Genomic DNA, 23,517 nt, shown 5'->3' on the forward strand with positions numbered 1-23,517 from the left:
TGGTGGGTAGGGTGTTGGCCACATACACTGAGGCTGGCAGGTTCAGTACCGGCCCTGGGCCAGCTAAAACAACAATGACAGCTGCAACCAAAAGAAATAGCTAGGCATTGTGGCAGGTACCTGTAGTCCAAGCTATTTGGGAGGCTGAGGCAAGAGAATTGCTTAAGCCCAGGAGTTTGAGGTTGCTGTGAGCTGTGACACCATGAAACTCTACCCGGGGGAAAGTTTGAGGCTCTGTCTAAAAAAAAAAAAAAAAAAAAAATGTGTGTTATTTGGTTTCCAAATACTTAGTGGTTCCATAGAAATCTGCTATCATTTTTAGTTTAATTCTATTGTGTCTGAGAACATACTTTGTAACATGAATTCTTGTAAATCCTTTAATTTAAATTTGTAATGTGGTTCAGAAAATATTCTGTCTTGCTAAATGCTTGTCTGTACTTGAAAAAATGTATATTGCTTTTGATGAGTGGAACATTTTATAAAAGTTAAATTAGTTGGTAGAGTTGTTAAAATCTGTAATAATAGACTTTATGTCTGCTCATTCTATTGTTGACAGCATATTAAGATTTCTGACTAATTGTAGATTTTTCTATTCGTCCTTGAAATTACATTAATTTTTGCTTTACATATTTTGAAACTGTTATTAGGTATATAAATGGGTATATAAAAAGGGCTATTATATCCTCTTAATTGGCTCTTTAAATCAATATGAAATCAGCTGCATCCCTGGTGATATCACTGAAGTCCATGTTTGAGGTAAAATGTTATCACTCTTAACTCTCCTTGGACTAGTGTTATCGTGGTATATCATCATTTTGGTTTGTTTATTTGTTTTTTAACTTTTAACCTGTTTGTCTGTATACCTTTATATTTAAAGATGTAGACATCTTAAAATTGCGTCTTTAAAACCAATTTGATAATCTCAGCTTCTAAATTGTGGTGGTTTGACCAAGTACATAAAATTTTTGATACGATTAGGTTTGACTGTTATTCCACTAGTTGTTCCTTCTGTATATTGTTTTCTGCCTTTTGTATTGAGTGTTTTTTATGAGTCTTTTATCTCTGTTGAATTTTACTTTATTGCGTGCTTAGAAAATTTCACTAATTTCTTCTCCATTTCCAATACCCTTTCTTTCTAATTAATAGTACATGAATAGTTTTTATGGTTGTTCCATGGGTACTTGGGAAGGAGGAACATTGGGTGTAATGTTTGATCATATACAGGGTGGCCATAAAGTTAGTGTATTGTTTTAAATTGCACATGAACTTTATGGCCACACTGTATATAGCTGTAAGATATACTTTGTTTATTAAGTTGCTGGAGTCCTTGATGTTTTTGTCCACTGGATTTGTTTTATTTTTATACTGCGTGTATATTAAAGTTTTCCATTATTAGTGTGTTTTTAACTTTTGATAAAACATCCTGTAGCACCTTCTTCATAAACTGATTGTTGTGTTTGTTACTTGATGTATATATAATCATAAATGCCAAATCTTTTGTTGTGAGTTGCTTTTAGGATTAAAATGTGCTCCTTTTAATGGTTTTGTTTAGTCATTTTTGGCTTGAATTCTACTTGTCTGGTATTAGGATTTGCTATATTTTTGTCTCTGCTTACTTGGTAACCTTTGGCCATCATTTTTGCCTTTCTGAACCAGTTTGAATAAGCTCATACTAATGAACTTACTCTGCTTTTTTCCCCTTACATTTTTAGTTGCATTATTTTCACTTTGGGAGTTCTGTGTCTCATACACAAAAAATAGTTGAGGCTTGGGTTATAAGCCAAATTGGAAATTTTTTTGTTTTAGTAGGTGAATTAAGTCCATTCATGTTAACTGAGATGATTGAGTATGTGTGGTTTCAACTTTCTTGCCTCAGCCTGCGGAGTAGCTGGGACAATAGGTGTCTGCCACATCTGGCTGCTTTTTCTACTTTTGGTAGAGATGCATCTCACTCTTGCTCAGGCTGGTCTCAAGCTCTGGAGCTCAAGCAGTCCTTCAGCCTTGGCCTGCCAGTGTGCTAGAATTACCAGGCATGAGCCACTGTGCCTGGCCTGTTTGTACATTGTTTTGCAACAGATCTCTAGAACTTTTTTATCTTGCAAAACTAAAATTCTGTACCCATTGAATAACAACTCCCTGTTAACCTCTTGCCCCTGGAGGCCACAGTTCTACTGTTTCTATAGTTTGATTACTTTAGATACCTCATAAATGGCATGATGCAGGATTTGTCTTTTGTGAATGTCACGTGTCACTTGGCTTAATAGACTAAGATTCATCCATGTTGTACTCAGGATCCTATAGAAAGAATTTTCTTCTTTTAAAAGGCTGAATAATATTCCATTGTATTTATACACCACATTTTCTTTACCCATTCATCAGTCCACACGGACATTTGGGTTGCTTCTACATCTTGGCTAGGTGAATAATGCTACAGTGAACATGGATGTGCACATAATCTCTTCAAGACCCCATTTTCAGTTCTTTTGGATGTATACTAGAAGTGGGGTTGCTGGATCATATCTATTTTTTAGTTTTTTGGAGGAACTTCTGTACTGTTTTCCATATTACATTCCATATTACATTCCTACCAACAGTATGCAAGAATGCTACTTTGTCCATCTACATCCTTGCCAGCATTTGTAATTTTCTGTTTGTTTGATAGTAGAAGATAAGATCTCATTGTGGTTTTGATTTGCATTCTCCTGTGCATTTTCCTGTGTTGTGACGTTGAGCATCTTTCCTATGCTTTTTGGCCATTATATAACTCCTTTAGTAAAATGGCTATTCAAATCCTTTGCTCATCTTTAAATTGAGTTTTTTCGGGTTTTATTTTGTTTTTTTGGTTGAGTTTTAGTTCTTTATATATTTTGGATATTAACTCCTTATCACATATATGGTTTTCAGGTTTTTTCCCCATTCTGTAGGTTGCCTGTTGGCTCTGTTGATTGTTCTCTTTGCTCTGTATACATTTTAAAATAGGGTGCAGTCTCATTTTTCTATTTTTGCTATTATTATTTGTGCTTTTGCTGTTCAAGAAATTGTCAAATTCATTGTCATGAGTTTTTCTCCTTACATTTTCTTCTGGGGAGTTTATAGTTTTTTAAGTTTTATAATCTTTTTTTTTTTCCTGACAGAGTCTCATTCTCACCCTTAGTAGAGTGCTGTGGCATAATAGCAACCTCAAACTCTTGGGCTTGAGCAATCCTCTTGGCTCAGCCCCCTCCCTCCTCCCCCAGTAGCTGGGACTACAGTGACTACATTTTTAGGAGAGATGGGGTCTCACACTTAGGCTGGTCACAGACCCTTGAGCTCAGGCAGTCCACCTGTCTCGGCCTTGTGGAATTTTAGAATTACAGGCCACCACAACCTGCAGCTCTTTAATCCATTTTAAGTTAATTCTTGGGAACTTTTTTCTTTTGCATGTGGATATTCATTTTTCCAGCACCATTTGTTGAAGAAAGTATCTTTGCTTCATTGTATAACCTTAGCATCCTTATTGAAGATCATTTGACCATACATGTGATAGTTTATCTCTGGGCTCTCTGGCCTGTATATCTGTGCTTTATGCCAGCACCATACTGTTTGATTACCATAACTTTGTAATATGCGTTGAATCAAGGAATTGGAGACCTCCTGCTCTTATTTTCTTTCTTACTCAAGATTGTTTTGGTCATTTGTAGACCTTCAAGATGCCATATGAATATTAGAACTTTTTTCTACTTCTGCAAAAAATGCCATTAGATATGCATTGAATCTGTAGATTGCTTTGAGTAGTATGGACATTTTAACAATATTAAGTCTTTCAATCCATGAACATCGTTTACCTTTCTATCAACAATGATTTCTAGTTTTCAGTGTGCAAGTCTTTTTGCCTTTGCAGTTAAAGTATTCTTAACTATTTTATTATTTTGTTGCTATTCTAATAGGGCTTTCTTAATTTCTTTTTCAGATTACTCACTTTTAGTATATAGAAAGACATCTAATTTTTCTCTATGATTTTATACCCTGCAACTTTGCTGAATTCACTTATTCTAACAGGGTTGTTTTGTGGAATCTTTAGGGTTTCTACATATAAGTTCATGTTATCTGTGAACAGAGATAATTTTCAAATGTGGATACATTTTTTTTGTTGTTGATAATTGGTATCTCTAGGACTTCCAGTATTTGATTGAATAGAAGTGGTTGAGAGTGAGCTTGTTTCTGATGTCAGAGGGAAGACTTTTGGTTTTTTGAATATGATGTTAGCTGTGGATTTTTCATATATAGCCTTTATTATGTTGAGGTAATTTTCTTCTATTTCTACTTTTTTGACTGTTTTTATCGGGAAAAGTTGAATTTTATCAAATGCTTTTTCTGCATCAATTGAGATTATCATGTGATTTTTACCCCCCATTCTGATGTAATACATTATAGTGATTGGTTTTCATATGTTCAACCAACCTTGCTTTCTAAGAGTATATTCTCCTTGGTCATGATGTGTAATCCTTTTAATATGTTGTTGAATTTGGTTTACTAGTATTTTCTAGAGAATTTTTGTGTCACTATTCACTAGGGATATTGGTCTGTAGTTTTCCTATGATATTTTTGGTTTTGATATCAAGATAAGGCTGGTCTCATAAAAGGAGATTGGAAGTGTTATTTCCTCTTCAGTTTTTTGAAATAATTTTAGAAAGATTGGTGTTCATTTTTTATGTTTAGTAGAATTTTCCAGTGAAACCATCTGATCCCAGACTTCTTTTTGCGGAGGTTTTTGATTACCAATTCAATCTCTTCATTTGTTACAACATGTAAGTCTGTTCGGATTTGGTATCTCTTCATGATTCTTGGTAGGTTCTATGTTTCTTAACATTTCAATCTTAAATTGTCCTTAAGACCTTTTTGGTGGGTTAACATGTGCACTATAATGTTCCATGTACAATTGAGGTGAATGTGTATTCTGCTCTTTTGGTTGAAGTACTCTGTATATGTCTGTTAAATCTAGTTGGTGTATAATATTGTTAAATTCCTCTTATTTCTATTCATCTTCTGTCAGGTTGATCATTAATGATTATGGGATATTGAAATCCCCTAACACTCTTAAACTATTATTGTGTGACTGTGTCTTTTCTTCAGTTCTGTCCATGTTTGCTTTATGTGATTGGATGCTCTGCTTGTTTGGTGCATGTTTATTTGTGATTGTTTTAGCTTTCTGGTGAATTAATTTCTCATCATGCACTGTCTGTCTTTCTTTGTCTCTTTTGATGGTTTTTGACTAAAAATCTATTTTGTCTGATCATATATGGACATCCCTGCTTTCTTCTGGTTACCGCTTACATAAAATATCTTTTTCCACATTTTTATTTTACCCTATATACATCCCTTTATGGCTAAAGCAAATCTCTTAAACATATTAAATAGCATGCAGTTGGAGTTTTCGGTTTTGTTTTTAATGTGTTTACCTACTTTAAGTCTTCCATTGGGAAATTTAAGCCATTTATATTCATAGTAATTACTGATAGAGGAATTAGTATTGTCAGTTTGTTAATTGTATTTTGTATATCTTGTAGTTGTTTTGTTCCTTCTTTTTCTCTGCCTTCTTCTGTTTCATTGATTTTTACTTTTTTTTGGAGTGACACTTTATTAAAAAAAATTTTTGTCTATCTGCTCTAGGTATTTTTCTGTGTAGTTACCATGGAGATCACATAAAACACCTTACAGATGGAACAGTTCAAAGACTTATAACTTAATTTCAGTCATACAATACTGCTTCCCCTCACCGATGTTTTGTCATAAAAGTCAAAACAATGTAATATTTTATAAACATTAACTTGGTTTTATAGTTACTATTTTAAAAAATGGATTTGTTTTTTAAATTGTATACCAGAATTAAGAATGATTTGCACACCATCATTTCAGTATTATGAGATTCTGTATTTGTCTATATTTACCTTTACCTAAGCTTGATACTTTTATATGCTTTCTTGTTGTCTAAGCATCATCCTTTCGTTTCAACTTAAAGGACTCCCTTTAGCACTTGTAAAGCAGGTTCGGTAGTGATAAACTTGCTCAGTTTTTACTTAGCTGGGAATGTCTTTATTTGTCTTTTATTTTTGAAGGACGTTTTGTGAGATATATTACTCTTGTTTGGCAGCTTTTTCTTTCAGGCCTTTGGCTAAATTATCCCATTCTTTTCTGACCTGTAATGTTTATGCTGAGAAATACATTAATAATCTTATAGGATTGCCCTTGTACGTGACCAGTCAGTTTTTCTCTTGCTCTCAGGATTCACTTTGTCTTTGACTTTTGCCAGTCTCAGTGTGTATCTTTTGAGTTCATCACAGTTGGAGTTCTTTGAGCTTCTTGAATTTGAATATCCATTTCCTTTATCACATTTGTGAAGTTTTGGGCTATTATTTCTTTAAGTAAGCTCTCTATCCTGTTCTCTAATTTCCTTCTTTTTTTTTTTTTGAGACAAGAGTCTCACTTTATCCCCCTCAGTAGAGTGCTGTGCTGTAGCGTCACAGCTCACAGCAACCTCCACCTCCGGGGCTTAGGCGATTCTCTGGCCTCAGCCTCCCAAGTAGCTGGAACTATAGGCACCCACCACAACGCCTGGCTATTTTTCTGTTGTAGTTTGGCCGGGGCTGGATTTGAATGCACCACCTGTGGTATATGGGGCCAGTGCCCTGCCTGCTAAACCACAGGCACCCCTCTAATTTCTTTCTTGAACTCCCATATTGTGTATGTTGATCCACTTGATTATGTTCTGTAAGTCCCTTATGCTTTCTTCCATTTTTATATTTTCTGATTATGTCCCTCTGACTCATTTATTTCAGAAGTCCAAATGATTTGCTAATTCTCTGTTCTTGATCAGATCTGCTGTTGAACCTCTCTAATGAAGTTTCCAATTCAGTTGTTTTATTCTTCAGTTCTAGAAATCCTGTTGGACCTTTTAAAATATAATTTCTTTTTGTTTATTGTCATCTTTCACATGTATTGTTTTCTTGATTTCATTTACTTGTTTGTTGATGTTCTCTTGTAGTGTCTTCCTTAAGACAATTATTTTGAATTCTTTAATAGATAATTCATACATTGCTGTTTCCTTAAGGTTAATTTCTGAAGATTTATTTTCTTCCTTTATTGGATCATGTTTCCCTGCTTCTTTGTGTGTTTTGTAATTTTTTTGTGGAGGTTTGTACACTGAAAAAACAAGTACTTCTCCCAATCTCTACAAACTGGTTTTCTATGAGGGAAGACCTTCACTCATTAGCTCAGCTAGAGATTCTGGAAGCCTCTCAAATCTTGTCTGGAGAGGTATCTTCTCTGTACATGTGTGCGTAATTTCCCAATTAGAGAAAATCTCTTTTTCCCTTTGGTATCTGTTGCTGCAACAAGCCTGCTGAGCTTTTTAATTTTCTACAGTTCCCAGGTACCCAGAATGTGTTGTTCAAGTCATTGCTCAAAGTTAGGGGAGGCAGAATTAGTCCCTTGGGCACTCCCCCAGATGGCAGGAATGTTGGATACATATTCCATTCTTCCATTTCCTTTCAAAAGGATCAGCTTTTGGGGGGGGTGGGGGGAGAGTCTCATTTTATTGCCCTTGATAGGGTGTCACGGCATCACATAGCTCACAGCAACTTCAGACTCTTGGGCTGTAGCAGTTGTCTTGTTTCTGCCTCTCAACTAGTTGTGACTACAGGCACCCACCACAAAGCCCAGCTGTTTTTAGAGTCTCGCTCAGACTGGAACTCCTGAGCTTAAGCACTCCATCTGCCCTGGGATTACAGGAATCAAAAGGGCAGTTTTACTGAGCACTTTCTTCTCATTACACCAAGTTGTGCAAGTTTCTTCTACAGTGGTACAGGTTCTCTGGTGCTGCCGAGCTCTTAAAAGTTTTTAATGGACCCTGGGTATCCAAAGTATACCAGTTCTTTTGGCAGACTCCCTAAAAGACAGAACATGTATTGGACATACATTCCATTCACTCTTCTCCATGAATTTTACTGATAAGTGCTGTTTAGGGGAAGAACTGTCATGATTAAAGTGGTTTTTCTTACCCATTTCAGTGCTACTGAATTTTCATGGAATGTTACAACCTCTGGATTTCTTAAGGTTTTTTGGGCCATATATAGTGAAGTCAGTATATATGTCAGTACATGAGGTCTGGGGCTCTCTATGCCTCCATTTTGCTCCCTGATGGGCTTCTTTGGTATATAATTTCATACTGTGTTTTATTCTGTTTTCCTGGAATACAGGTTTAAATACTTGTTCTGTTGTATTCTTGTTCAGAGACTCTAATTATATGACTATCATTCTTGCTTGCCTATTTTACATACCCCATTTTTTTTCTTACTCGTTCTACCTCTCTTTCTTATTTTTCATGCATTTGGTTATTTGACCAACTTAAAGCAGTACACTTACTTTTTTTTTTTTTAGTATATTTTTAATCTAATAATTTTGGACTTCATCCGTAAGGTGATATTTTTCATTTTCTTTTTCTTTCCTGAATAATCAACTCTTAACATCTCTTTCTGAATCTCCACACCCCCCCCCCATGTTATTTTTTGAGTTTTTGATTCAAGGTAATTTTTCTCATACCCAAATGCTGCTTTTGAATATATTTAAGTTTGGAGCATTTTTCTTAAAGTTTTCTTTTCCCCTCAACCTCAGTTCATCAGTACAGATATAGTTGAATCTTCTCTTCTGATTTTTAAATAATTGAATATATTTATTAAATTTTCCTCTGTTCATTTTGGGGTAGTTCACAACATTTCTAGTTCAGTGGTATCCTCTTCTGTATGTGTGGAATGATTGGCTTTTGAGTACTCAGAGATGGGCTTTTCTCATTTCGGCTAGTGTTTCTAAATCCCCACCAACTCTGGTTTTCTGTAGGACCAGATGTTCTCAGTTTTATCCTCACCATTCTTAGGAATTTAGTTTCCCAGAATTTTGCTGCACTCTCCTTATGTTGATGGCTCATTTCTTTCTCATCATTGTGGCTTCGTAAGTTTTTCAGCCCTTTACTAATAAATCTGCTAATAAGTTTATATTATATGGAAGTGGGATAAATAAACAAAGGCAGCTAGCTGTCTTTAGTTGGAGTTTTGCATATGAAGTTTTTAAATACCAGTGAATGATCTTTGACTGGGTAGCCTAAATCAGTGGACAAATTCTAAAGCATGAGTTTGGTAAGATGGAAATGAGCCAGACAAGGAAATATTCAAACTTCAGCTTTGTTGATTGCTACCTGTGTGGCCATAGAACCTTAGTTTCCTTATCTGCAAAAGAAAAAAAAATATTCCTATACCTTGGTACTTAGTGTGTATGAATAGAAGACATAAACCTATTCATTTAGGATTTTTCTTTCTTAGTTTCTTTAATGGTTTACCATGTGCTTTCATGTTTTAGTAGGGAAGATACAAAGTAAAGAGAATGTATGAAAACAAAATACTTAGGTGTAATTTTATAGTTGGTTTCAAAAAGATATTTCAGAATGTCAAATTAGCCATAAGAACAAAAGAAGTAGGCTGGGCATGGTGGTTATAATCTTAGCACTCTGGGAAGCGGAGGCAAGTGGATTGTATGAGTTTAGGAGTTTGAGACCAGCCTGACCAATAGTGAGAACCTGTCTCTAAAAATATCAGGGCATTGTGGGTGCCTATAATCCCAGGTACTGGCAAGGCTGAGGCAAGAGGATTGCTTGAGTCCAAGAGTTTGAGGTTGCTGTCAGGTCTGATCCCATGGCACTCTACCTAGAGCAACTGAGTGAGACTCTGTCTCAAAAAAAAAAAAAAAAAGAACATAAGATGTAATAATTTTGTTTTTCTTAGTAAAGTGTTCCTTCATTTAAAATGCCTTTCTTTTTTTCTTTTTGAGATAGGGTCTTATTCTTTTGCCCATTTTAAGAGTATGTTGGTGTCTTTATAGCTCACTGCAACCTCAAACTCCTGGCCTTGACCGGTCCTCCTGTCTCAACCTTCCAAATAGCTGGGACTACAGGCATGTGTCACCATACCTGCTAATTTTTCTGGGTTTTGGGGAGAAAGGGTCTGCTACATTGCTCAGGCTACTTTTGGAACTCCTGTGCTCAAGTGATCCCCATACCCTGGCCTCCAAAGTGCTAGGATTACAGGTGTAAGCCTGGCCAAAAATGCATTATTTTTATAACTTTTTTTTTTTTTTTTGAGACAGTCTTCCTCTGTTATCTGAGATAGATAAGAGTGCAGCGATATAATCACAGTGTCAAACTCCTGTGCTCAAGCAATCCTCCCATCTTAAAGTGCTGGGACTAAACACCTGGCCTTTACAACATTTTAAAAAATTTATAAAAGTAATGTAGATTTACTACAGAAAACTCAGGAGATAGAAAAGGGCACACAGAAGGCAGTAAGAATCACCTAAATAGTCAGCATTTTGTGGGATATTCTATTAATACTTTCATGTTCTTTTTTTTTATACACGTGTATTTATATTCATGTTATTTTATAATCCAATTTTTTACTTAATATCCAAACTTTTTTTTTCAGGTAAGCAGAGCTGTAGATTTTTTTTATTGTTATGTAAGTAAGAGCAATTTTCTGTTTATAGCATGATTTGTATAAGTAATCTCCCATTTTATTGACATTTAGGTGCTCTTTTTCTGACAGAGGTGTGTCTTGTAAACAGTACCATGATGAACATTTTTATATAGCTATTGTTGCCCATTTGCTTTCTTTGGATGAATTCCACAAGTAGAGTTGATGAGTCAAAGGGATGCCTTTTAGGAAAAAAAATCAAGTAGTGCTTGATTTTCAGTTAGTTTTTCAAACCAAGCAAACCACCAAAGAAATACATAACAAGGAATTGATGTTACACTTGCCTACCCCTCTTCCCTGTAAAAGACAAACCAAATCTCTGGTATCTACTTCTAGGGTTCTGTGTGTTTTCAACTGGTATGTATGATTTGAGGTATTGAGAAAGTGTCTCATAATCTGGTGAAGATGATAGCTGAGATTTATTTTTAGAGCTAAATTAAAATGGGGAGGATATCATGGTCTGGCTGTTTAATTTCTAGCTGTATCTCTGCAGTTGGCTAACTTTGTTAATGAGAAGAGTGTCATCTATGATCTGTTTTTAAACTTTCTCATTTATAAAATTAATTTTAAATCTTCATGTATGAACAATAATTGGGTAATACCTAAAAATGTTTCATACGTGGGGGAAAGTGAAATACATATCAGAAGAGTCACTTCAAAAATATGCTGCCGTTTAGCCCAGTTTCTTCTTATTCATGTCTGTAGGTCTTCAGCATTACAAGAACATGATTTTTCATCTTACTTTAACAAACACTCTTCTATAATAAGGGTGAAGTAGTCAAAGAACCCGGGAATCAGAGTCCTGAAATTTGATTCTCACATAATTACACCATAACTAAGTGAATCACATGTTTCTTGGGTCTCATTTATAAAATAGGGTAAATATCTACCTATGTGTCCCAAGATTGTGAGGGGCCAATAATCATGTGATTGTGGGTATACTCTGTAAAACATCACATAACTGCAAGTGACAAGTTGACACATTGACAAGGGACCAGCCAGGTGAAATATTACCCAGGTGATAGGGAAGTATGGGCTTAAATAATTACTCATTTAATGTCTAGCTTCCTGGTTTCTTGATGTTGTTCATTGTATGTATATGATCCTTATAATTTCTTTGTTAACTCAAAAGTTTTTTACTGCTAATAGATTCTTACTAAATTTATAGTAACAATTGTGCAGGAGAATGCATTTGGTGTTCCAACTTGGAACCCTATCCTGTAATGAAAAACATATTATTGGTGGCACTTGTAGTTCAGTTGGTAAGGTGCCAGCCACATACACATAGGCTGGCAGATTTGAGCCTGGCCCGGGCCTGCTAAACAATGATGACAACTGCAACAAAAAGATAGCCAGGTGTTGTGGTAGGTGCCTATAGTCCCAGCTACTTGAGAGGCTGAGGCAAGAGAATTGCTTAAGCCTAAGAGTTTGAGGTTGCTGTGAGCTGTGACACCACGGTACTCTACCCAGGGCAAAAAAAAGAAAATCTCAAAAAAAAAAAAAAAAAAAAAGAAAGAAAGAAAAGAAAGAAAAACATATTTCTATCTGTTACTGAAAGGAGGGGGTTCAAGTCTAAGCCCTTTCCTTAATTATTTGGCCTTTTTTTAGTATCTCTGGGCCTTTTTCTATTTCGGAGATCCTGTTTTCTCTTGTTAGATTATTTCTTCTTTTTCTCTTTAGCCTTCCAAAATCCCTAATCTAAGTTGCAGTAGATCTTACTTTCCTTGGGCATCTTATCCTATTCTCCCAAGATAAGTGGTTTGACTAATTGAGAAGAGATATGCTTATTTGTCAAGTGCAAACGTGATTGCATGCATTCTTTGATACCTCTCTTCCACTAGTTAAGTTCCCTAATGACCAAGACTGTCTCTTGTTCACTCTTACAATTCTTATACTATCTACTGTATTATCACTCTTATAATTCTTATACTGTGTATGCAAAGCATACATTACAAATTATTCATCAACAGTCAGCCTTTAGACATATTTTAGAGCATCTATTAGACACCAGATAGTATCCTGTCTGCATATGAAACAGTACATATTTTGCAAGAAGAGACACATTAAACATTAGTTGGTTGCCTGAGGGGTTAGAGAGGAGAAAAGGAGTGGGAAGGAGGGCTAGAACAAAATAAACAAAACCAGAAGGACCTAAAAATTCTCTGTAAAATTGGGCTTTCTGGGACTGCAGTGTCTGGGATGAAACAAAATTGGCCACATACTAATAAGGGTAGAAGACGAATAATTCTTCCACTAGTTAAGTTCCCTAATGACCAAGACTGTCTCTTGTTCACTCTTATAATTCTTATACTATCTACTGTATTATCACTCTTATAATTCTTATACTATGTACTGTTTTATATGCAGACAGGATACTAGCTGGTGTCTAATAGATGCTCTAAAATATGTCTAAAGGCTGACTGTTGATGAATAATTTTTAATGTATGCTTTGCAGCATATTTAGCCATTCTTATTAGTTATTTTTCTCTAGTGTATTTCTGTATCTTGAGAGACAAAATATTTCATTTGAAGGTTGATAAATGTTCACTTAGAAAGCCTCCATGGTGCTTAAAGACAGTAAACTATTTGTTTAGCCAAATTGATTGCTGTAATAAACATGGAATGAAATTGACAGAAGAATTGAGGGCAGTGGAGAGATGATGGGTTATATATCAACTATATACTAAACCTGGGTAAAGAAAGAAGGCATTTGACAAATTAAAGAAAACTGAAAGGTTAAGAAACTGGAGGTTTTCGTGATATTGAACAGGCTTATTGAGTGGGAAGATGAGTGTAAACTCAGAAATAGGAAGTAAAGTTGTATTCAAAAGAGGACCAGTGTTTTAAGAGATAAAAGTGTAAAATGTGCTGTTATATGGCAATAGCAAGAAGTTTGTTGTAATTCAAGAGAAGTTTGCTTGGGAAGTTTGTGAGCTTACTACTTGCCAGGAATTGGGGATAGAGGAATTGGGGATTGCAAAACAGACAAGAATTCTTGCCTCAAAGTCCTTTGGAGGAAGAAGGCATCAATCACATGATTACAAAAACAAATACAGACCTGTGAGTCTGAGAAGTTTTACATTGGAAAGGCATATGGTTTTGAGAACTGATGAATAGGAATATTTTGACTTAAGATCTTGGGTTTCACTGAGGAAGTGACATTTTGATGTGAGTTTAAAGGCCTTATTACCTTGAGAAGTAGGGGATTGATTGATCAAGGGTTTGTGGAGAATGGCAGGTAAGAGGAATAACAAGTCATGTTACTATTTCAAGGTGTTTGCAAATCTCTTGAAGGCTACATTTGTTTAATTTTGTTACAGGCAGTGAAACCTTATCTACATACTTCAAATGAGGAGTTTAAATATATTAGACTCAGCCGTTCTCAACCTGTGGGTCGAGACCCCTTTGTAACAATGAAAATACATTGCAGCATTAGGAAGATTGAGAACCACTGTTAGAGTTTTTAAAAGTTTTAACTGTGACTGACAGTAAAAAAAAATACACGCCTATAGTCCCAGCTACTTGGGAGGTTGAGGCAAGAGAATCACCTAAGCCCAAGAGCTGGAGGTTGCTGTGAGCTGTGACGCTATGGTACTCTTAAAAAAAAAAAAGAAAAAAGAAAAGAAAGAATATATTTCATGCACACATGACTGAAATAAATGTTCATAAAATAATATTCTTTTAGCATTCAGTGCTTTCTGAACTTTTTGGGTTTTTTTTTTTTCATTAAAAAATATTGCTAACTATGAGTGAATGGTGACCAGCAGTTTGAAAAAAGCTGGGATTAAATGACCCATTAGGTTACTTCCCATCTTTTATCATGTTTATAAAATTATTACTGGTGTATATAAGCCACTACTGATTAATGAGTTATATTTCTGATTTGTGGATGTCGGACTTATATTGAGCATATGTGTAAACAATCATTGTTCAATTTTAAGCCCAATATCTTTTGAAAACTCTGTAATACATCCTGTTATTGTACAGAGATATTTTTATTTTTTTTAAGGAGGAAACTCAGTTGCACAGTTACTCATATGTCTCAGTTTGCACTATGTTGTTATCTTTGGTTTTACAAGGGCCTTGACCTTCTTCTCTCTTGTTCTCTATTTTAATTTTTATTATTCAATTATAAAATATACACAAAAGTAGAGGAGATAGTATAATGAATCCCCATATATTCATCTTCTACCCTTATTAGTATGTGGCCAATTTTGTTTCATCTCAGACACTGCAGTCCCAGAAAGCCCAATTTTACAGAGAGTTGTTAGGTCCTTCTGGTTTTGTTTATTTTGTTCTAGCCCTCCTTCCCACTCCCTTTCTCTCTAACCCCTCAGACAACCAACTAATATGTTTAATGTGTCTCTTCTTGCAAAATATGTACTGTTTTATATGCATTTATTTTTAATTTTATATAAATTACGTGTTATATCTGACTATTTCTTATGAGTTTTCTTCGCTTAACACAGCTTTTAAGAACCTTCACATTGTATGTACATCTGGACTGTTGGTACCACCTGCTATGTACCATTCATGGTGAGCATCTACCACATTTTACTTCTTTACTCTCCCAGTCATAGCTAACCTACATTGCTTCAAACTTCTCTTCACAACACATACCTTTTTGGTGACTGTGTCTGCTTATAAACCTGGGCAAGATTTTCTTGGATTTGTATGTTCAAGACAGGAATTGCCAGATAATATAGTATGTGACTTTAAGTATTGTCACGTTGCTCCCTAGAATGGTAGCAAAAGTCTGTGCTTCTACAGTCATGTATGCTAGAATTTGTATTCTTACATCTTTGCCAACACTTGGCATTATTTTAATTTCTGATTTTTGCCAGCCTACTAGGTATAAATTAATTTCATTTTAATTTGCATTTCTCTGGTTGCTAATGAATTTGAGCATCTTCTTACGTATTTGTTAGTATACAATACTTTTTGTATTTTCTTGTCTATAGATTGCCTGTTTATGTCTTTCTTTCATTTTTATTTTGGGGTTGCTGTCCTTATTGATTGCCAGGAGTTTCTTAAAAATATATTTGAGATATTAATCACTATAGGTTTTAGCTATTAAAAATAATTTCTGCCATTTTGTCACAAATATATTAACTTTGTCCATAATGTTCTTCATTGAACAGAAGTCTTTAATTTTAATATGTCATTAAATTTTTTGCCTTATTGTTTATATTTTTGAAATTTTAAAAGTTCTTCTCTGCTCCTATAACAGAAAAATATTTCCCTTTGTTTTCTTCTGTTAACTTTATATAGCTTCACCTTACATGATTGGACATATACAGACATATCTCAAAAATATTGTGGGTTTAGTTCCAAGCCACCACAACACAGCAATAGCACCATAAAGTGAGTCATGTGAATTTTTGTTTTCCTAATGCATAAAAAAGTTATGTTTACACTATACTGTAGTATTTTACGTATACAATAGCACTGTGCCCAAAACAATGCACATAGCTTAATTAAAAAGTAATTTTGCTTTGCATATTCAGTTAAAAAATACTGTATTGCTAAAAAATGCTGAAGATCATCCAAACCTTCAGCTGGTTGTAATCTTTTTGTTGGTAGAGGGTCTTGTCTTAAGATTGATGGCTATTGGCTGATCAGCGTGGTGGCTGCTAAAGGTCAGGGTAGCTGTGGCAGTTTCTTAAAATAAGGTACCAGTGAAGTTTGCAGCATCAGTTGATTCTTCCTTTCACAGAAGATTTCTCTATAGCGTGTGATACTCTTTGATAGCATTCTACCCACAGTAGAACTTCTTTCAAAATTGGAGTTAGTGCTGCTACTTGGATACTTGCTTTTCCACTCTTGTGATACTTTACTAAGAAAAATGTGCTTCAGCTCCATCTAGGTAAATACAAAAGATGAAAAGTCTCCATCTTTTTATGGATGAATAGTATTCCATGGTATACATGTATGACAGTTTATTAATCCATTCATGGGTTAACAGGCACTTGGGTTGCTTCCAACAGATTTTCAGTGTAAGCCAACTATTTTGACCTACTGCTTAGGTCAGCTATATTTATGTAAAATTTTAAATCCTTTATTGTTATTTCAACAATGTTTATAGCATCTTCAACAGTAGATTGTATCTCAAGAATCATCCTCTTCGTTATCTGTAAGAAAGAACTCATTTGTTTAAGTCTTAGGAAATTGTAGCACTTTGCTACACTTCTAATTCTAGTTCTTTTTCTGTTACTACCACTTTTGTAGCTACTTTCTCCACTGAAGTCTTAAAACCCTGAAAATCATCCATAATGAATAGAATTAAATTCTTCTAAACTCCTATTAATTTTGACATTTTGACATTTTGACCACCTCCCATGAATCAAGAATATTCTTACAAGGGTCTAAAAAGATGAATCCTCTCAGAAAGTTTTCAGTTTACTTTATCCAGATCAGTGAGAGGAATCACTATCTATGGCATCTATAACCTTATGAAATATATTTCTTAAAGACTTGAAAGTTGAAATTACTCCTTGATCTATGGGCTGTAGAATGAGTGTTCCATTTGTGGCATAAAAACAACATCAGTCTCCTTATATGTCTTTATCAGAGCTCTTGGGTGACCAGGTACATTGTCATTAAGCAGTAATATTCTGAAAGGAATCTTTTCTTCTGAGCAGTAGGTCGCAATAGTTGGCTTACATTGAAAGTCTGTTGGACGCAACCCAAGTGCCCATAAACCCATGAATACTGTCGTACATGTATACCATGCGATAGTATTCAGCCATAAAAAGATGGAGACTTTACATCTTTTGTATTTACCTGGATGGAGTTGAAGCACATTCTTCTTAGTAAAGTATCACAAGTGTAGAAAAGCAAGTATCCAGTGTAGTCAATATTAATATATGAAACCAATAGACAACTGCACATCCACACAAGAGAAAAATACAAGTATATTCAAGTGAGGGGAGGAGGAGGGAGATTGGTAAGCTTTCACCTAAGGTGCACAGTGTTAAGGACATACGGCACACCCCCTGGATGAAGGGCTCACCTACAATTTGAACTTCACCTTAGAAAGTAAATGATGTAATGTCATTTGTACCCTCATGTGGGTTATGACTTAGATTTTGGCTGATGATTGATATGTGGTAATGAAAGTATACCAAAAACGTAGAGAGTTGGCAGTCAAAGTTTAGGTATGTTCTTTCAATATATGGTTCTTTTTTTTTTTTTTTTTTTGAGACAGAGTCTGACTCAGTTACTGCAGGCTAGCATGCCATGGTGTTATAGCTCACAGCAACTTCAAACTCCTGGGTTCAGGCAATTCTCTTGCCTCAGTCTCCCAAGAAGGTAGTGCCACAATGCCCAGTCTCGTTTTAGTATAGACAGGGTCTCACTCTTGTTCATGCTGGTCTCCCAACTCCTAAGCTCAAGTAATTCACCAGCTTTGGCCTCTTAGAATACTAGGATTAGAGGTGTGAGCTACTGTGCCTGGCCTATATATGGTTAATACTTATATTGCGTTACTGTTTTAGTTCTATAGTCCATGTTTTACTTTAAAAAATTGGAAAGATTTTGAAATGGAGTAAAGATTATTGGTGTCTTATCTGGTTACAGGTTATTTGTACCTTTCATTATATCAAAGGCATCTTAATACTGGGAGTAATGCAAGTGATTGTTTTTCATAGAAATGCAAATGAATGTGTCTGGTTGAGGTGTAATTGATTCCCCAAACCAGTTTTGCAATCATAACTAATTTAGTTAGGCATTCCTCATTTTCTGTGTATGTGTGATTACTGTAAATTATTTTTAAACTTACTAGCAAATCCATAATTTAAATATATTTTTTAAAAAAGAAAATCTGTTAGGGTAGCCATCTTCATTACTTACCTTAGTTAGGTCTTTTGGGATAACTTGCAATAGCTTCTTCACCAGCACTTGCTGCTTCACCTTGCACTTTTATGTTTTGGAGACATTTTCTTTCTTTCAACCTAATGAACCAATTTTTGCTAGCTTCTGACTTTTCTTCTGCAGCTTCCTTGTCTTTCTCAGCCTTCAAAGAATTAAAAAGCGTTAGGGCCTTGCCCTGAATTAAGTTTTGGCTAAAGGGAATGTGTGGCTGGGTTGATCTTCTATCCAGACCACGAAAACTTTCTCCATATCAGTTATAAGGCTGTATTACTTACTATTTGTGTGTTCACTGGTATAGCACTTTGGATATCTGTCAGTGGTTGATAGACTTGCATTCCAACTTGTCTGTTTGGCACAAGAAAACCTAGCTTTCAAATTATCTTGGCTTCCTTCCTCACTAAGCTTTAATCATTTCTAGCTTTTGATTGAAAATGAGAGATATGCAACTCTTCCTTTCAGTTGAAAACTTTGAGGACATTGTAGGGTTATTAACTGCTCTAATTTCAATATTGTGTCTCAAGGAATTGGGAGGCCAGAACAGAGGCGGAGAGATGGGGAATGGCTAGATGGTAGAGCAGTCTGAACACACACATTTATCAGTTAAGTTTGCCACCTTACATGGGTATGATCTGTATTGCCTCCAGATAATTACTGTGATAACATCAAAGGTCATAGATGATCATAACATATAATAGTGAAAAAGTTTGAAATATTGCGAGAATTATCTAAACATGACAAAGATGTGATCACATGCTGTTGGAAAATGGCAGCAGCCATTTGTTCAATACTGGGTTACCAAAAATCTTTAATTTTTAAAAATGTGGTATTTGCAAAGTGCAATAAAGCAAAACAGAGCCAGCATTTGGGGATTCTAAGGCAAGAGGATCACTTGAGGCCAGGAGTTTGAGACCAGCCTTGGTAAAATAGACTCCTATCCCTAAACAAAAAAAATTAAACGATCAGCTACACACACACACCCAAAGCACAATATTATTATGTATGCTTATAATTTACCTGGAACTTCTCTTTGTATGTGGGCGTAAGGTTGCCCTTTTCATTTGATTTTTCTTTGTTTTAGAGCAGTTTGGCCTTTGCTCATTGTGTGTGGTACTATCTCTATCCTAAGTTCCTGTTTATACACAGTTCTGACTTATTCCATCTCATGTTACATTGATTTATGAGAGGCAGTGTCGTTAAGAGCTTCAACTTTGGCTCTGCTGTGTAATAGCCAGGTGCTTTTGGATAAGTCATTTAACCTTTTTGTACCTTAGTATTTTCATTTATAAAATGGAAATAATGCTGCCTACCCTACAATGTTGCTATGAGAATTAAATAAATAAAGGTTTTTTAAAAGTGCTTATTATTATACAGTAATAATTTTTATGTAGTGTTTTAAAAATACACACATAAATGTAAACTGTTTTTTAATTTTTTTTTTTTTTTTTGAGACAGAGTCTCACTATGATGCCCTGGGTAGAGTGCTGTGGCCTCACAGCCCACAGCAAACTCCAACTCTTGGGCTTAAGTGATTCTCTTGCCTCAGTCTCCCAAGTAACTGGGACTACAGGTGCCCTCCACAGCACCCAGCTATTTTTTGGTTGTAGTTGTCATTGTTTAGCAGGCCTGGCTGGTCTCGAACCTGCCAGCCTCGGTATATGTAGCCATTGCCCTACTCACTGAGCTATGGGCACCAAGCCTTGATACATTTTTTAAAATTGCTATGGTTTTATGAATATTTTGTAATTTTTGGTTGGCAAGTTTTCCTTTTTGTGCTTCATTTTATGCTTTTTTTTTTTTAAGTATACTTTGCTATTCCTAGAATTCTGCTCTTCCATTTAAATTTCAAGGCGTTTTTCTTGAGTATGCGTGGGCTTTCTTGATTTAAATTAGTCTGACAAAATGCTAAAGAGATGTTGACTATGATGTAGTATAGATAGATGGTCATTGGGAGTTGATCAGGTGTGACTTGCTTGGGTCTGATGAAACTTGATGCCTTGTTAGTGAGACTGTTAGTAGCTGTCTTGGCCTACTATTCACTTATCCATAGTATAGAACAGGTGTCCTCAAACTATGGGCCTGTGGGCTGCATGCAGCCCGCCTATTTATCCAGCGGGTGTTTTTGCTGCTGCTTCCTGTCCTGCTTAGCAGCCCACTCGTCCCGGGGCCCACAGTCCGGCCCTCCAACGGCCTGAGGGCCAGTGAACTGGTCCCCTGTTTAAAAAGTTTGAGGACCTCCTGATATAGAAACTTGTTTCTCCCATTCCTCATGTAGTATTTCTTTTCTCTCTCTTTTTTTTTTTGGCTGGGGCTGGGTTTGAACCCCCCACCTCCAGCATATGGGGCTGGCGCCCTCCTCCTTTGAGCCACAGGTGCTGCCCTTTTTTTGTTTTGTTTTGTTTTGTTTTGAGACAGAGCCTCAAGCTATCCCCCTGGGTAGAGTGCCATGGCATCATGCTCACAGCAACCTCCAACTCCTGGGCTCAAGCGAGTCTCCTGCCTCAGCCTCCCAAGTAGCTGGGACTACAGGTGCCCGCCACAGCGCCTGGCCATTTTTTGGTTGCAGCCATCATTGTTGTTTGGCGGGCCCGGGCTGGGGATTCGAACCCGCCATCTTAGGTGTATGTGACTGGCGCCTTAGCCGCTTGAGCCACAGGCGCCGAGCCTCTTTTTTGTTTTTATATCCTCTTCCTCTCTGCTTGATTTACTAATAATGGCAGAAGATCACGAAATTAATATAGTTCTTTTGTTATCATTATTTGATGTCTGTCTTCTTCCATCATCCTACCTTTTAAAGTATTACTTTTAACTAGTCTACTGTGTGCTTTTGCATATAATGGACCTTCACTTTAATTTTGTTTATATCCTGCTGCATGAAACATTTTTTAATCATTGCACTAATTCTTTTTGTATAGTAACTTTTCACATCCTCTAAAGACGTGAATGAAATTAAGATCATCTAATTTCATAGACTCCATAGAACTTAAAGAAAATATTGATGTAATAGTATAGAACTAAGAATTTTAGTTTTGCAGAAATATATCCTGGATTCATATGTTTTGTCACTTAGAGCTGTTTGACCTTGTACATCTTACCAAATGTCTTTGTCTCATTTTCTTTGTGTAAAGTATTTTGCATAGCTTCACATATAGTAGGAATCTGGTAAAGGTTTTATTCATGCAGTTAACATAAGTATTGAGCAACTTCTGTGTGTTGACCATTGTAGTAGGCACTAGGGATATGAAGGTTAAAAGAACCAAAATCATTGCTCTCTTGGAGCTTACTTTATGTCTGGGGGAGATGGACAATAAAAAAAAAGATCTTTACTGTGTCAGATGTTGCTGAATGGTATGGACAAAAATAAAGACGAGAAGGAATGCTGGAGAATGAGTACTCTTTTATTTTAGATAAGGAAGTCATGGAGTACTTCTCCTGCTATGATGAGACTTGAAGGAATTTTGATAGCAGGCCATTTGGATATTTAGGAACAGCAAGGAGAAGCAGTGGTGGTTAGAGGAAAGGACGGAAGAGGGGAGAGGTAGGAGATGTAGCCAGAGAAATACAGGGCCTAGTGGGTCATAGCGTAATTTTAATCTTCGCTTTGAATATGATATGGATCCTTTGGGGTAGTGGCATGACCTAATTTACCTTCCAAAAGATAAAGCCCTTTTTTGGGAATGGGCCATTGTGGGGCAAGGAAGGACTGTAGGGAAAACATTTAAGATGCTATTTCAATAAGTGATGAAAGCAATGAAAAGTGATTAGAATCTGGATCTATTTTATGGGAACTTTTACCCTTCATTGAAAAATATTTTCTGCCTTGATAATAATTTATTAGACATAATTTTATCTTCCTTTGAATTCTTCAGAATTTTGTACTAAGCTTCAAGTGTATAAATGTAGAATGTTTACGTTTGTGATACGGGTTTGTGTCTTGTAATGTGTATATTTTTCCTTAATCTGGCAATGGTGGCAAACACCTCAATTAATTTAGAAAATAAGGGATCAATTTTCTTGTAATTGAAATTTTAATTTCTAGTTTGTGTATACTTTTTTTAATTCCACTTATTAAAATTGTAATCTTAAGGTGATATCAGTGTGAGCTACAAGTATTAAGAGGGAATGATTGGCAGTGTTGCTTCTACAGGTCTTCAGAGAAGAAACTATAATTGATTCTTAAAGCATTTTGCACTTAAATTAAACAAAGTATTACTTTAAAGTAGAATTATGCATTGATTATTAAAACAACTTATGTTGCCTACTTTACATTTTCCAGGAACATCATTTACAGCGAGCTATTTCAGCACAGCAAGTATTTAGAGAAAAAAAAGAGAACATGGTCATTCCCGTTCCTGAGGCAGAGAGCAACGTCAACTATTACAATCGCTTGTACAAAGGAGAGTTTAAACAGCCAAAACAGTTCATTCATATTCAGCGTAAGTTTGTTAATTCATTGTTTTTTGTTCATAATTATAAATTTATCAATCAGTAAAAATTTTTTCTTTTGCCCAAAGAGATTTCAGTTTTTCAGTTCTTCCCAGTGATTAATAGAGATGTTAAACATTAAAGAATAAATCCATCTATGCTTACCTCTAAACTTGGAGATCATTTTGGGTTTTAGTAGCATTTGGAACATTTGATGTTTATGTAGTATAGGACATTGTATACTTTATTTATTACACAGCTAAAAGGTGGTAGATTACCATGCCCAAATGAGATTTACTTTTAAAGGCCCGGTGGTCCTGATGCCTAGGAGTAGGGAAGGGTCTTCTAAAATTTTTCAGAATTAGATCCTGTATATGCCTCTACCTTCATCTGGCTTTTATAAAATTCTGTCTAATTCTGCCTCCTTAATACTCTGTTTTCCTCCCACTATTACTGTTTAAACGATTATCATCATTGCTAATCTTAAAATTATTTCATTACTCTCCTGTTAGATATTCTGTTCTCTTATCTTTAGCTTTTCTAATCTGTCTCTGTCCACAAAGTCTGTCTGCACTGGATTAGTCTTCCTAAATAGCCTGATCAAATTATGCTCGATTAAAATCCTGCTGTTCTTTGTTGTCTACACTAGGAGTTTTTAGCTAATTTTGCA

At 35.6% G+C, this 23,517-nt stretch overlaps 1 protein-coding gene across 1 annotated transcript in view; it reads left to right on the top strand.

Moving 5' to 3' along the window:
• The window catches only part of EPC2 (enhancer of polycomb homolog 2), a 131,986-nt gene that overhangs the window by 25,660 nt on the left and 82,809 nt on the right, over window positions 1–23,517 (top strand). Inside the window, exon 2 of the mRNA XM_003793011.3 lies at window positions 22,699–22,858. Within this exon, the coding sequence (XP_003793059.1) occupies window positions 22,699–22,858 (160 nt within the window). The remainder of the gene's footprint in view (window positions 1–22,698; window positions 22,859–23,517) is intronic.

Source organism: Otolemur garnettii, unplaced genomic scaffold (assembly GCF_000181295.1).
Source record: "Otolemur garnettii isolate 467f Iridium unplaced genomic scaffold, OtoGar3 scaffold00064, whole genome shotgun sequence".
In the NCBI taxonomy this organism is placed as follows: Eukaryota; Metazoa; Chordata; class Mammalia; order Primates; family Galagidae; genus Otolemur; species Otolemur garnettii.